Raw genomic sequence first — 15508 nt, forward strand, 5'->3', positions numbered from 1 at the left:
GCCTGTGCCCCAGATCCTGGCGAGTCTGTGGCTGGTATGGGCAAAGGGCCGCCTGTGGCCTAAATTGTCTGTGCTGGGTCACAGCGGTATGCAAGCCCAGCGAGAGAACTGTGGCCCTTGAGTCCTTTAAGCTATGGAGACGTTTGTCCGCTTTCTCCGAAAACAGCATCTGCCCCTCGAAGGGGAGGTCTTGAATTGTCTGCTGGACCTCGTAGGGCAGGCCCAAGACCTGGAGCCAGGCTTCCCGCCGCATGACCAGGCCCGTTGCCAGGGTGCGCGAGGCTGAGTCCACCACATCTAAGGCAGCCTGGAGGGAGGCCCAAGAGATCAGTTTGCCCTCCTCCACTAGGGCTAAAAACTCTGATCTCGAGTCCTGGGGAAGGAGCTCTGCAAACTTCGACATGGCCGAACACGTGTCGTGGCCATATCGGCTTACTATTACCTGCTGGTTGGCAATGCGGAGTTGTAGTCTCCCCATGGAGTAAACCTTCCTGCCAAAGAGCTCAAGTCTTTTCGCGTCCCTGCTCTTCGGTGTTGACCCCCTGAAACCCTTGACGCTCCTGCTGGTTAGCCACATCTACCACCAGGGAGTTGGGGGGAGGGTGGGTGTACAGGTGTTCGTGCCCTTTAGAGGGGACGAAGTAGCGCCGCTCCATCCTCTTGGCAGTAGGGGCCAATGACGCTGGTGTTTGCCATAGGGTGCGGGACGTATCCGCTATAGTCTTTATCAGTGGGAGGGCCACCCTGGAAGGCCCTGAAGGAGCCAGAATGTCCACTACAGGGTCCGCGTCCACCTCGATTTCCTCCGCTTGGATTGTGAGGCTCTGAGCTGCTCGCCGAAGCAATTGTTGGAGGATTCGAGTGTCCTCTAGGGCCGTTGCCGCAGCTGTGCCCAAGACCGCCTTGTCCAGGGAGGACGATGAGGAGATTACGTGGAGCGGTTCCGAGTCTAAATGTGGCACCGCGGCTGGTACCGGGGTCGCCAACGAGCGACTTGATGTATTCATGCGGTGCCGGTGGAGCCCCAACTGGAGCCGCTGCCAGTGCCGCTGCCCGGTTAGGGGGTGCAGAACTTGACAATGGCACACCCCTGCCCGGCGACGATGCCAGTGGGGGAGGCAGCTGCGCCGGGGACACCGACGTCGAGAACACCGAAGCCAACCGTGATCGAGGGCCAAACGCCTGGCCTACCGACTGATGGTAGGCCCAGGGAGTCCAAAATGGCCACTGCGAGGGCGACTGCCATTGTTACTGCCACTGCGGGTAACGTTGGTGGCTCACCCCCGAAACCGATCTCCTGCTCCGCGACCAGCTGGAGCGATAGGAATCTGTCTCTGAGTCTGAGGTCTCTGAGTATGAGGACCTGGGGGGGGAGCAGCACCCGGTGCCGATGGAGAGCGGTGCGGAGGCGGCAGGGAGCCTCTCATCTGGTCCGGTGCCGCCTTCACAGCACAGTGCAGGGAGGGAGGCGACAGCATGGCTGGCTTGCCTCTAGATTGTACTGGTGGACGGACCATAGTAGGCAACTCCCTATGATGGGGGGAGGCCGGTGCCGGGAGACCCATTAGGTCTGAGGCCGCCTCGAACGCCTCCGGTGTTGATGGGAGGCATATGTCTCTGCTGAGGTCCGGGGAATTAGGCTGGTCCGGACTCAACCGCCCTCTCTGCGGTGCGGTAGTCGACGGAACCGCCGAGGGCTGTAGCCCAGCCTGTCCGCTTACAACAGCGGAAGGCGTCAGCCTCAGATCCTGGTGGGGTGACCGATCCCTCACCGGCTTCCTTCTCTTGGCGGGCACCGGCGAAGATGAGCGGTACCGCACTGAGGCCGACTTCCTATGGACCTGACTCCGTCCAGTGCCGGGATTTTGACAACCTGGGCTGGGCCCTAAGTCCTGATGCCGGTGCCGGGGCGCTCCGCACCAAGAACGACGTGCTGGGCCCCGTCTTGGCCGGTTCTGGGTCCGAGGGTGGCCACAGGGCCGCCTCCATCAGGAGGACTCTAAGTCTTTGAGCCCTGTCCTTGAGACTTCGCGGGTGGAAGCCTCTTCAGATAGAGCACCACTTCTTTTGGTGGCTCTCTCCGAGGGACCTCAAACACACAGAGTGCAAGTCACTCTTGGGCATGAATTTCCTGCAGTCCTTGCAGAGTTTGAACCCAAGGGACCCGGGCATGCCCCAGCGAGCGACAAAGACTTGGGGGGGGTGGAACCCCCCAACTATGAAAACTATATACAAAGATCTAACTAACTATAATATAACTGAATACATGGACTAAACAGTAAGGATAGGACACTGCCAATTTGCTATGCAAGAGAAGTTCCAGCCAGCCGTCACCGGTGGTAAGAAGGAACTGAGGGGGTGGAGGGTCAGAGGGCCCCTTTATAGAGCACCATGGTGGCGCCACTCCAGGGGGCGCCCGGACCGACCCTACGGATGCTGCTAGGGGAAAATCTTCCAGCTGGCGTGCACGCGGCACGCGCACACCTACTTTGAATGGACATGAACAACCACTTGAAGAAGAACCTACTAAACCATCTCTGTTGCAGAAACAAAGTTCCCAGAGACCCTTGTGTCCTTCAGGGTGTGGAGTACTGAAGAGCCTGGACTCTTTAAAAGGAAGGCCATCTTCAACCATACTCTGTACCTCTCTCTGGGGACCAGAAGACTGGAGCCAGGATGCCCTTTGCATAACCACAGGCAGGTCTGTGGCATCCGGGGCAGCCAGAGGGAGATTTTAACTATAAACTGACCCTCTGAAATGAGGGTTTGAAACTGTTCCCTCTGATCCTGTGGCAGATGTTCAATAAAATGTGTAAACCTGGAATATGTATTAAAATCATATTTCACCACAGGGCTTGGTAGTTTGCCACCTGAAATTGGAGAGATGCAGAGTAGCAGCTTTTTCTACCCAGGTCTAAATGTTTGGACTCCTTATCATAAGGAGAGAGTCTAGAGTGGGTTTGCTGATTTCTCCTATTAGCCGCACCCACCTCCAAGGAATTGGGAAGGAGTAGGAAAAAAACACTCTATTCCCTTGCTCATTTTCAGGTGGTTGGATAGTAGCAGGTATTTGCTAGACTGTGCAAATAGACGATAACAGAGCCTCATTGATTGGGAGAGCAATTTTCTTGAGAGGTGATATTTAGAATGTCCACCAAGGAGTGTTGAGACTCCTGGACCTCTTGTCATACGATCTGGAGGGATTGCGCCAGGCAGTTCAGGGGGCGCTTGGAAAGCCCAAAAGTCATCAGCATAAGATTGTACACGGACTCAGCAGGGTGTGATGGTATGGTGCCAAAAGAAAGAGCCCTGTACCAGAACCTCAGCGTCAAAAGCAGTATCATTCCTGAGGCTGAAAGGGGGAACATAAGATATAAGTGCTGGTACTGGGGTTCAGTCTGGGAGGATTGTGGTTGGAGGAGTTCATGCAGTACTGGGGATGGAGCGTTGAGAGGTCCGTAACAGGGGAGATTCCAGTTCTTCCAGTTATAAAAGAGGTCCTCTGTGGAGAGAAATCTGGAGAGTGCTCATGGGCTATGGTATCCAGAAGTCTGGTCAGTACTGGAACCTGGAGAAGGACTCTGGGCTGAAAAGGAAAGCATGGTACCAGAGAGGCTTGTAGAGGAAATTCTGACCTCAGAGCTCTGGTGCAGGGAAGGCATGAACAGTGAAACATGAATGGGAGGCCAGCGTGCATCTCAATGCACAAGAGGTGTCAGTCAGTACTCGGGGAGATGGCTGCATGTACTGTTTATGAGAAGACTTCTCATGCTGCTTCTTGTGCGGTACTGGCGGCTTGGTACCAAAATCAGACAGAGGCCTAGTTGAACCCCTTGAGGAATGCAAGGTCTCCTGAGAGGGATTTATGAGGCTGCTTCTTGGAAGTTCCAGCCTCTGGAGGAGCGGATAGAGCTGCAACACCCACCGGAGCACCCTGGGATTGAGGCTGATGTACGGTGGGGGAAGTGAACAGCCTCCACTGGGGCTTCTGAGTGTTTCATTAGCAGGTGCTTCAGCCTACTCTCTGCCTTTGCTACCTTTAAACTACCTTTAAACAATGCACAGACCCTACACTTTGATGGGATGTGCGTGGCTCTGAAGCAGCTCAAATGCCCATCGCTAGAGTGAATAAAAGATTTGAGGCAGGTCCGGCAGGACTTAAATCCCAGGGTCTTCAGCATCACCCAGAGCGCTAATGGACCAAAACAGAGGACTGAAAAACAGGGGCGAGGGGGAGGGGACACTAAGAATCGCTACATTTAAGTAAGGCGAGAAGCTGAGAATGAGTGGACATGCAATCTCTCCATATCGAGCTGCAGCTGGATGAGAAAGAACTAAGTGACAGTGGGTCCAGGCCTCCTTATATGCCCTCATTTGGAGTCACAAGGCGCTGCTCTGTGCAGTGTAGTCCTGTGGACACTGCTTTGCATTCTCCAGTCAAGAGCATTCAGACGCGAGCATATCCTATGGTGGAGTACCCATAGGGACATACATTCAAAAGAACAGGATAGAAAGGACAGTTCTTGTTGGTTATTACTCAGTTTTGACAAACTCTCAGCTAATCTACAGTCATCATTGCTCAGGATTTTATATTTGCCTCTTTTGGACTCTGCAATTTCCTTTAGTAGAATCAGAAAAAAAAAATGAACTGTTTTCAATTCCAATTGAAGACTGAACATACAAACAATTTCTTGCAGTCTCCTTTACCTGGTTATTGCAATTCCCAATAATCAATGCATCTGCAAGAGTGAGCTGTCCCACAATCATTCCCTGCTCCAGCAATGGGGCCCCTGTTTCAGCCAGTCGGTTGGAGGTGATTACAATGGTATTGTCATCATTTAAAACCATCACAGGATCTGCCTGGAAAGATAAACATGCACAGAGCATGAATTCCAAGGACACCTACAGGATCCACAACCACAAGGAAAAGGTATCAGAGGGTAGCCGTGTTAGTCTGGATCTGTAAAAGCAGCAAAGAATCCTGTGGCACCTTATAGACTAACAGACGTTTTGGAGCATGAGCTTTCGTGGGTGAATACCCACTTCCTCAGATGCATGACATGCATCTGAGGAAGTGGGTATTCACCCACGAAAGCTCATGCTCCAAAACGTCTGTTAGTCTATAAGGTGCCACAGGATTCTTTGCTGCTTTTACAAGGAAAAGGGACTCTATATCTTGTCACTCATAACAGACATCCTATAGCTGATGTGAAGACTACGTTATTTGTCTTAATAATTTGCCTTTTATATCTTAAGGCCACAGAGCAATTCCAGCTTGGAAAAGGAGCTGCTCCTAGGGACTAAAAGAAAGTACCTTGGATATTTAAACACAAATATTTGCATTGTAGCACTTTAAGTGCAGTTGAGAGGAGAATGTTCCCATGCAGGATAAGCCATCTGACTTCACTTCCCAGAATCAGGGGAAACAAACTTCGCTAACACAAGCGCAGCAGGCAATCCACATGCAGTCCATGCAGATAACTGGTAACACTTCTACATGGCAGAAAAGTCCTGCATTATTTATATATAATATGGGTATTCGTACATAAGTATATGCATACGCATTGTACAAATGGAGGACAGCAGGAAACCGTCTCCTATTTTGGAGAAGAAATCCTCATTTTTCTTTGTAGCAAGACATAAAAAGGGCAATATTAAAGCTATGCCAAGACATACTGCCAGTATAACTGCAAAGATTATACTGTATTTTCCATTACATATTGCTTATGCATTGCCAGAATAATATGCCAGTACTGCAAGCACCAAAATATATTTGGAAGTTACTAACGCAGCCAGAAGCGGGCGTCGCACAAAGATGGGCCTGTAGCTGGCAGACCTTCCACAGCAGTTACTATGCCAATGGCTGTGTTTGAATCTCAGTGCCACCTGAACACCAGGTGTAAGAAGAGAGATGGTGGATTGCTGGGAGACAGCAGGTCACAACCTCATGCTTCCACTAGCTGCTAGCTTTATGTTGCTTGAACAGATCTGACACTGATGCCTCCTTAACAGCTGAGCTACTGCAGAATATTTCATAAGCAGACTGGAAAGGAGTGTGGCACACCTGCACACAAGACCATTCCTTACTAGCTTGCTCCCCATGGCATGGCCTCAGAGAATAGTCCGCAGTGAAGAGTTCCCATGTTTTACTTTTAAAAGAAGAGGGTTTTTTATGAAGGATACTTTCAAACAAAACTGCAGAGACCAAGGTTCCCTCCACTCTCACCTCAACAAAAGCCGCCACCTCTTGAAGAACCAGGTTCCACTCCACCTGGTCCTCAGTGTTAAAGCGGTGAGTGTAATCTTCTATTTCATCTGATAATTCCTGAGGTAAAAAGTCCAAAGGAAGAGGAATAATGAATAACTCTTTTGAAAGTTAAGGTAGTCATCTCTCATAAATAAGGCTTATCCAAACCCAACTTCATGAGATCTGCCTTCCACCCATGGCAAAACCACTCTTTGGTCAAGTGCTCAGGTCATTTATGTCTACATGATGCTCAGAACACCAAAACACATCAGGATGTTGTTCCTCCCACTGCAGATCCCAAGGCCAGGTTTAATTAAAGCTGTAAGATTAACAGGAACTGCAGCAGCTGAGATCTTATGTGTGAGATTTCAACTGAGAGAGAGAGATATCCTGGATTCCATAATATTCCACTAAATGCAGGAAGAAAAGCTCTGTTTGACTAGTGGCCTATATTGCATGGGTATGTACACTTTCCATTGTCCTCATATCATTAATTTACCTTTACGAGGTCCTTTACAACATCCATTTTGTTGAGCAAAAGACAAACCACTATAAACCTTGCATAATAACGCAGCTTCTTAACCACCAGTTCAGGCCTGAAAAAGAAAACACCAATGCAGTGGTCATGGAAAAAGATGATCTGTGCTGACCCCAGCATGAATTCAAGCAATGTAGGAGCTGCTCTAATTTAGACCTGCTGGGCATAATCTCTAAAGGGCCCCACACATCAGCTAAGGATCAGCAGAGCTCTATGCTGCCTCGCACACATCCCCTACTCTAATGTGAGATGTGGGTGGTTGGTGCAGAAGCTGGCTCTACTGGCTTTCTGCCAGTTTATGGTCAGAATCTGGCTCCTTTGTGTTATCTGCTGATGGATCACAAATGATATTCTGGACCACTGAGTCAAACCATCAGAGAGAACAAAACATTCGACATCTGCAAGTTCAATTATTGGACATAACGTCTTATCACATTTGCACCTTTGTAAAATAGATCTCACACAGTCTTTAAAGGGGACATCTCTACCAATCACATCTAGTCTGAAGGAGCTCAGACACCCAGACTGGAGTGGGGAGATTCTCCAAGGAAAAATAAGCTAAGATCTGAGGCCAACAATAAAGGACACTAAAATGGTTGTTTAGTCTATCTGCAGACTTTCAGACAGCATGCTCAGAAAATCAGTAGGTGTCTAGGCCCTGCTAACCAAGCCCAAAATTCTCGAGTGCCTGTAACAAACTTGGCAGGCAATTCTATATTGCAGTGATCATCAGTATAAAAATCTCTCTCAAAAAAGTCAATCCAGATCACTTCTTCCCCAATTCTAACTAGCCACTGACCTCACCTCCCAGCCAGAGCAAAGGACTGACAGCAAGAACCTCCTGAGTTCAGTGTCTGTTCATACTGAATACTCCTAGTCACCTGGGAGCCTGAAGTGTTAGACAACACCTTGCAGCATCCTTTTGAATGAGCCATGCTCCGGATTGCTCCCCACAGGAGCACATCTCTCAGGCTTTCTGGAATAGTTAATGGATGAGGAGGACCACATTACCTAGTCAGATGTGGTAAGGCTGCCAAACTGCCAACATCACTGCACTTTGGAGAATTTTCAAGTAAAAATAAAGGGACCTATTATTTCCTCTACTTTGCTTCTGCATAAGCAAATTAATCTCCCAGCTCTAGAACACTATGCAGGTTATTCCCAGTGACAGCACTGAAAACAAGGGCTGGGAAGGACACAGATGAGCAGCTGAAGGTCTTCCTTGCTGCTGAACCCAATCGCTAATCCCTCTAGTCTCCAGACATGGCTGGTGGTTCTACAATAAAGCGTATAATCAGGGTTGTTAGGATTAACAATGACTTCCTCTGCAGAGCTGCTCTTACCCGAGTTATTTTCCCTTAATCACAGTTTACAATTCAAGGCTACTTCTGCTCATTGCTCTAAGTTCTAAAAAAAAAAGGGGGGGGCACCCAAGATGCTGATATACTCATACCTGTCCTCTTTATTGACTTGGGAGTAATATGATCTCTGTCGAATTGCTGAATAAAAGGAGAAGGCTTCATTCAGATAGCTGGTTTCAGATGTCCGCAGGCTGTGGGAGAAACACATTACCTCACAGCTCTGTGTAGAGGGTCCTGTCACCCCTACCCCCGACACTGACACACAAGATGATTGAGTGAGTAAAACATGCTCCTTCTCAAGTGAATGCCATATTAAAAAAAGCAAGTTTCCCAATCCCAGCACAGACTGGAGGAGATTCCAGAGCTTCAATTTTATTTCAGACAGTCTAAGGAAGGAGCCAGCAGCAAAGATCAGATGTCAGAAGCTCATGTCCATACGTACAGGTGATATCTTAACATGGGAGATTTAAGGGGAACAACAGTTTAAAATCCCAAACTAGTAACTAAATCAATATGCAAAGTCAATGCAACAGATATGGAAGACTTTAAAGTGACCCTTGGAGGTCAAAGAGGCAGACCTTTAGTACTATCAACAAAACTTGCAGAATAATATTTGGGCATGAGGGTCATCTTTGGGATCCACTTTTTGATTCGGCAATGAATCTTCTTGGGCAACAAATGCTGTGAGTGGTCCCTCCTGGGGCTTTCTTGTACCACTCCTGAGGGCATGTCTACAATAGAAATGTAAGTCAATCTAAGTAAGGTTGACTTACAACAACTGCAGTAATTACTATGGTGGTTCATGTCCATAATACCCTCTTTCTGTTGGTGGTGCGCGTCCTTACCACGAATGTTTCCACCCACTTAAGAGAGGCAGTGAGGAGGTCTAAGAGCCTGGACAGCTGTTGGTCTGGGAACCAGAAGCGGGGATCCAGGGAGCACCTGTGCTCCAAGCTGGGAGGGCACAGCCTGACTGGCAACAGGGAACCCGGAGAGCAGCTGGGCTCTAGCGGGAACCTCTCATCCACCGGGCTTTCTTGTCAATTTCATGGCTCCAGTATGGAGCTGCAAAATTGACAAGAATGAGAGCCAACAGCCAATATCAGTAATGCAGTGTAACTACACCAAAATACACCCTACATCTCTCAGGGAGGCAGAGTTATGTGGGTGTAAGAGGGCACTTACATTGGACGGAGAAAGGCTGTAGTGTGTACACTGACACAATTGGGTCTACATAAGCTGTCTTACGTCAACCTAACTCTGTAGCGTAGACCAAGGCGCAGTCACTTGAGAGTACACATGGTTCCTCCCCACCCCATCCTTCACTGCTGGCTCAGGAATGAAATTGTTCTGGAACTACCACCATGTGTGCTACATGGGGCACGAGCAACACCACTTGTCTCCAGCAGGCACAGCAATAGATTCACTTACTAATAATGGTAGTATAGCTGCCCAATCTTGGAGGCAATTTCCCCAATCTGCCACCGCTTCAATCCATATCGATTGTCCAGTACTTGTCTATTTCAAGCAAGAGAAAAGGGAGAATATTAATATATCCCATGCATTTCCCAGAACAGCAACCCATCCAAATCCAAGTCAAGACACCATTCTAAGACCAAATCCTGCTTGCCTTACTTATGTGGGTATTTGCAACAACAGCCCTTAGAGAAACTTTTATATTCTAACATGGCATTTACAAGCCAGCTCTGGCAGAGTTGTGCACACATTAGAAGGGGCACATTGCAAAACAAGGGATTCCACAGCACCAAAAATGTGTGACAGCTGGAGGGATCACTGCGTTTCACAAATAACGTGAAAGAGGGTCACAGCTTCCTGAGAACACTCAAGAGAGCTGGGTACAGTGAGGTGTGAAAGGTCAGAGCTTGTGCAGCAGCAAGACATTGCATCCATTCCGCATGGGCACACAGGTGCACTGCAGAGACCCTCAGCAGGTTAAGGCAGTGTGCATGTAAGCAGGCTGGGAAGTTGTTTTTGTTTTTTTTAAAAAGGTTACATAAAGAAAAGATTATATGCAATGTTTTTTGGTTTAATTTAATTTAAATTCTTCAGGGCACGGACTGTCTCCCCTTGTGCTAGGACAGCACAAAGGGACCCCAGTCCAGGCCTCTGGGCACTACCATAATACAAAAAGAACACTGCAGAACTATTTGAAGATAGTTCTCAGGAGCATTTTCTTACCTATGCTGCTGTTGAAATTTCCAGAGTTTAGTGTAAACATCAAAGGTGCGCCCAAAATAGGACTGCCACTGCTTCTGCCCATACTGAGGCAAATCTCTGCAACAGACAAATGCAGAATAATTGCAGAATACATCCATCAGCCCAGGATGTGAGATGCAAACTCAGTCAGATTTTTGTTTGGGTGGTTGTTTTTTTAAAGCTAACATTTGTATTCTTAAAAAAAAAAAAAAAAAAAAAAAAAGGACTTGTGATATTCTATGACCAGTCCACACCTGTAAATTCATGTTCTGTCTCTGCTGGTAGACCAGCTGCAATACAGACAGAAGAGGACCTGGGTTCAGGCTGCAGGCCAGTACTTGGGTTAATGTTTCCTACTGGCACTGCAGTGTTAGGGCAGGTGGCACTTTGCTAGAGACACCAGACTAAACTAGGTCATCAACTCATGAAGCAGTTTCTGCTGAGAGAGAAAGGGGCATGTATTCCCATACCCATTCTGTTGTTACCCCTTACACTCAGGCAGAATTCTTTGGCCCCTGTATAGACAAAACTGGGCATTTCATTAACACTAACAATTCCCAGACAGACCTGGGCAATAACCTGAATATTTGCTAAGGGTCAGTTTATCACGGAATGAGAATGGGACAGAATGGCACAGTAATGCAGAGGTCTGGTGCCTTGAACTGTCTGGCATCACCATCACCCACCCCATGCAATGTCATATCATCTACAAGGCAACACTAGTATCAGAGGCGGGGAGGATAGGCTGGTGCCAGCTAGCATTCACTAGTCCTTGGGACAGAGCCTTTTGGGGACTAAGGAGGCATTTTTGCCTCAGAGCAAAGACTAATAGCAAAGAACTGCCACAGTTCTTCAAAACCACCCATACACCACCACTCCAAAAAACACACACTGCCCTGCACTGCAATATACACTCCTCATTTTCACCTGCACAAATGCACACAACTCTCCCAGCACAACACAACCTACACACAAATCAAACAACCAGCATACACAATAACCCCCAAAATCACTCTGAAGTCTAGAATGTCTATTGGGTCACCATGAAGTGATGGAAAACAGCTACAAGTACAGTTGCGAGCTTTTTTTGCTCAGAATATCACCAGATTCATTCTTCACTAGAATTCAGTCTGTTACCATCCAATTTTAAGTTCCTGGTCATTTTTATTTTTTTCTTGTTTTTAAATTCAACTTCACAAATTACACCCGTGCAACAGCAAAGGCTTTTAGCTACCAGTATATCACTATAGACGAGGGGTCGGCAACTCTTCAGAAGTGCTGTGCCGAGTCTTCATTTATTCACTCATTTAAGGTTTTGTGTGCCAGTAATATATTTTAACATTTTTAGAAGGTCTCTTTCTATAAGTCTATAAAATATAACTAAACTATTGTTTTATGTCAAGTAAATAAGGTTATTAAAATGTTTAAGAAGCTTCATTTAAAATTAAATTAAAATGCAGAGCTCCCCGGACCAGTGGGCAGGACCTTGGCAGCGTGAGTGACGCTGAAAATCAGCTTGTGTGCCGCCTTCGGCACGTGTGCGATAGGTTGCCTACCCCTGCTATAGACTGTGCATTTATAATACATAGAACATATTACTACGTATGTAGTTGCCTCATCCTGCTATGCCTGGAATTAGGGGATGGCTGCCACAATATGCAAGTACAGCAACAGCCGGAGGGAGCCAATGCCACGTGTGAATTCACAGAATGCATTTACATGGCGGTGGTCTGTGCAGATGCAGACACATATGTGCATGTGTATAGATGCATGATTTAGAGAGTGGAAAGAAATTCATGTTTTCCAAGCTCTGTGAATGTGTCTTTTTACCACAAGGTGTCAGGTCTCTTGACATCAATAAAACACAAGACTCCCTCTACATATTTACTGTAACCCTGAAAACAATTCTCGAAGGAAACGGCAGGGTTCCTGCAGCTCCTATGCTTTCTAGCAGGCGACTAGAAACTGCAACAAAAGCAGTTATATGCACCAAATACTAAATGAGATACCAAATACCATCCAGTCAGGAACATACTGCAGAGACTTCAGTTCTGCCCAAAAAAGAAGAGACATTGGTACATGCATCATTGTTTGGTTACTCTTAGACACTACGTTATGCAACCACTATTACTGTTGTCAGAAATGGGAAGTTAATGGTCCGTGGAATTAAATTAAACAGTGCCCAGTGATTGTCCCATAAGCCAAATCTCCTCGGAGCTTGCGCTGTGCAAGGGCAACTTTGGTATGAAACAATTGTTTATAGACCTCTCCCTAAATTACAAGAGGCAGGCCCATTTTTCGGAAGCCTGTTCTATTCCAAGGCAGAGAGAATATCCATTTGATTCAAAGCTCCTGTGGATGTCAGAATGCGTTTTTTAATACACAAAAAGGGATTTAAGAGCTTGCATTGAGAAGTTGCACTGAGAAATTGCCCTGTATTTCCTCCTGGGAACTTCTGCTGTAAACAGACTATAGAAGCCAGTTCACCTGGAGCCTCCCTTCCCACTTCCCCATAGCACTAAAGGAGATTAACTCTTCTAGTTGCAGACATACACTAACTGGCTGGGAGCACAATGCTTAGTGTACAGACAAGGACATGGAATGTCTGATAGAATGATGGGGACACAAATTGCATTTCACTGAGATTTAATGTGACAAAAGTATTTTGGGAGGCCATGACAATGTCTCCAAAAATAAGCAGCAAGAGCAAATCAAGAATAACCCAATTCAAATCTTGGATTAGACAAATGGCTCTCCCCTTTCTTCATCAAGGGCCCAATCCTGCAAGGTGACGGAGGCAGTTGAATATCTCTCAGTCTTAGGCCCTATGATTCCATATGCAAACCAGTTATCCAAGCGTCACTGGAGTCAGCTGGCATATGCCCATACCCAACCCTCATTGGCAGGGCCGGTGCTTCCATTTAGGCGACCGCCTCATCAGGATTTGGGAGGGTGGCAGACTGCTCTGGTGGACCTCCCGCAGGCATGCCTGCGGGAGGTCCACTGCTCCCGCGGCTCCCGTGGAGCATCCGCAGGCACACCTGCAGCAGGTCCACCGGAGCCATGGGACCAGCGAACCGTCCGCAGGAACGCCTGCGGGAGGTCCACCGGAGCCGCGGGACCGGCAAGCTGGCCCTGCGCCTAGGGCGCCAAAAACCCTGGCGCCGCTCCTGCTCATTGGCTCACATTGTGAGTCTATGGCACGTCTATGAACAAAACAAAGGTGAGTGGGGTGACACAGCATCACGCTTACTGTTGGAGATACCTATGCAAGAAACAAAATGGTAGAACTCACATTCCATGGGACACACTGTGGAGGCAGAATTAAGGTGGTTTTCCTACCTTTACTGTGAATTTCCATGTTTTTGAATGTATTTGTATCTGGCTACATTATAAGGATTTTAATCTTTAAATTACCCAGACATGCTCCCAACCTTAATATCTACCCTCACAAAAGGCTCTTTCTTAGGGTATCACAAGGAGCTTGGCATGAACTTCATGGAGAAGACAAAAATATCCTATCCCCTTGAAATCAACACAAACCTAGGGTGGAATTTCAAGGCAAGCATACAGCCCACATGAGAAGCTACTCAAGGAAGCATTACATTTAGTTGCTCTTGAATCAGGTCAAGATTTTTTTCAGAGAACCCTATCCCAGATCAGTAAATTGCTTCACCTACTCTACATACTGAATAGCAGATCACACCTTCTATAAACAGAGACATTCTGAAGTCCCACCCCCAACAACTTCAAAAAGAAGGACAATTGCAACCTCCCAGGACCAAAGTTCTTTAACAGAGTCCAGCAATGCCCCAAGATGGGCTGCTGCAACATGAGAAGGAAACACCATCACCTCTCCCTTGCCACTATATAGACAATAACTAATTTTTACAAGAAGTCCCCCTCCCCTCCCGGGAGCAGAGCTGCGCTTGGAGGCACAAGGGGAAGGGATGGCTACAGGAATGCAGCCTCTTTCTGATCATGCCAGGCTCTCTAGAGAAATAAAAAAAAAGGAATAAAGGCAGCAGAATGGGATTTCCACAGCAGAAAGGAGCAACATTGTTGTCTAATCTCTTTAACAGCACCCCAAGTGGGATAGGAAATTAACATTGCTGTGCTTATCAGCCAGCTCTATTTCCCACACAGCATGAGGGAAACTGGCTGACTCATTTTATGCAAAATGAATCAGTTATTGACGTGATCCCCTACCAGCCTGGAAAGCCATTTCAACAGCTGTTGCTATCGTGATGCTGCTGATGCCTGAGAAGATAGGCAGAAACTGGCCAGAAAGCAGGTCCTGCCAGACTCAAAGCTAGCTGCTCCTAGGGTCTGAAGCAAGTGGACAGAGTCAGGTCTGAGGGGGATTCCATAGGGTCACAGGATCCACTGTGCAAGAGGAATACTGTGAGAAGCAGCGTGAGCTTCGGGACACCTCATGCAAAAAACAGGACAAGTTTGCTTCAGGAAATCTTAATGAATCTTAACACTTGTTTTCTGAATCATCATAATCCTTCCAAACTGTAAAGCATTCTCTCCAGCCACAGACTCCTCAGTTGTCAAGGAACAGCTGTGGAGCATCAAAGCAAGCCCCTTGCTACAATCCTCAGGTTGCTTTATTCCCTGGCCCCATCCTCCCCAGGGCTGAGAATATTTCTCACATCTATTGCAGTGACCGACCCCGGCTTCAGCTGACCAAGCAGCAGCATTCTGCCTTATCAAGCCAGGATGATAGGTTAGTTTAAGCAGGAGGCTAAAGTGGGGAGATCCTAGAAGAAGCCCTCTTCCTCCCCTCCCCCAAGTACTCTTCACATTATTTTGGCCATTTCATATCCACCACAAAGTGAGTGGAAAATGTAGTTTTAAACAAGGAAGAAATCGGGCATTCACATACTACATTCTTTACTTGTAACACTCTGAATTTATGCGTCACTCCTCACTATTTTGTACACGTCCTATAAAATCCAAAGTTTCCTGGCTACTTCGGTGCTTTGGATTCCCTCTGATTAAGGGCCTATTACAAAACTTCTGTCCTTGCAATATGTACATGTTGGGCCACTATTACTTAGAAATTCCTGTGTATCTGCACGTATACAGTTCAAGCAGCAGGTGAGCCTAATCACAGCTAGCATAGCCAGGTACCATGCC

General features: G+C 47.3%; 1 protein-coding gene across 4 annotated transcripts in view; it reads right to left on the reverse strand.

Moving 5' to 3' along the window:
* SCAI (suppressor of cancer cell invasion) overlaps positions 1-15508 on the reverse strand; it is a 110242-nt gene that overhangs the window by 32172 nt on the left and 62562 nt on the right. For all 4 annotated transcript variants that reach the window (XM_050926252.1, XM_050926251.1, XM_050926253.1 and 1 more), the window contains 6 exons: positions 10346-10441; positions 9578-9664; positions 8239-8337; positions 6747-6843; positions 6227-6325; positions 4708-4860 (listed from right to left, as the gene is read on the reverse strand). In XM_050926252.1, the coding sequence (XP_050782209.1) occupies positions 4708-4860; positions 6227-6325; positions 6747-6843; positions 8239-8337; positions 9578-9664; positions 10346-10441 (631 nt within the window). The remainder of the gene's footprint in view (positions 1-4707; positions 4861-6226; positions 6326-6746; positions 6844-8238; positions 8338-9577; positions 9665-10345; positions 10442-15508) is intronic.

Source organism: Gopherus flavomarginatus, chromosome 17 (assembly GCF_025201925.1).
Source record: "Gopherus flavomarginatus isolate rGopFla2 chromosome 17, rGopFla2.mat.asm, whole genome shotgun sequence".
Classification (NCBI taxonomy): domain Eukaryota; kingdom Metazoa; phylum Chordata; order Testudines; family Testudinidae; genus Gopherus; species Gopherus flavomarginatus.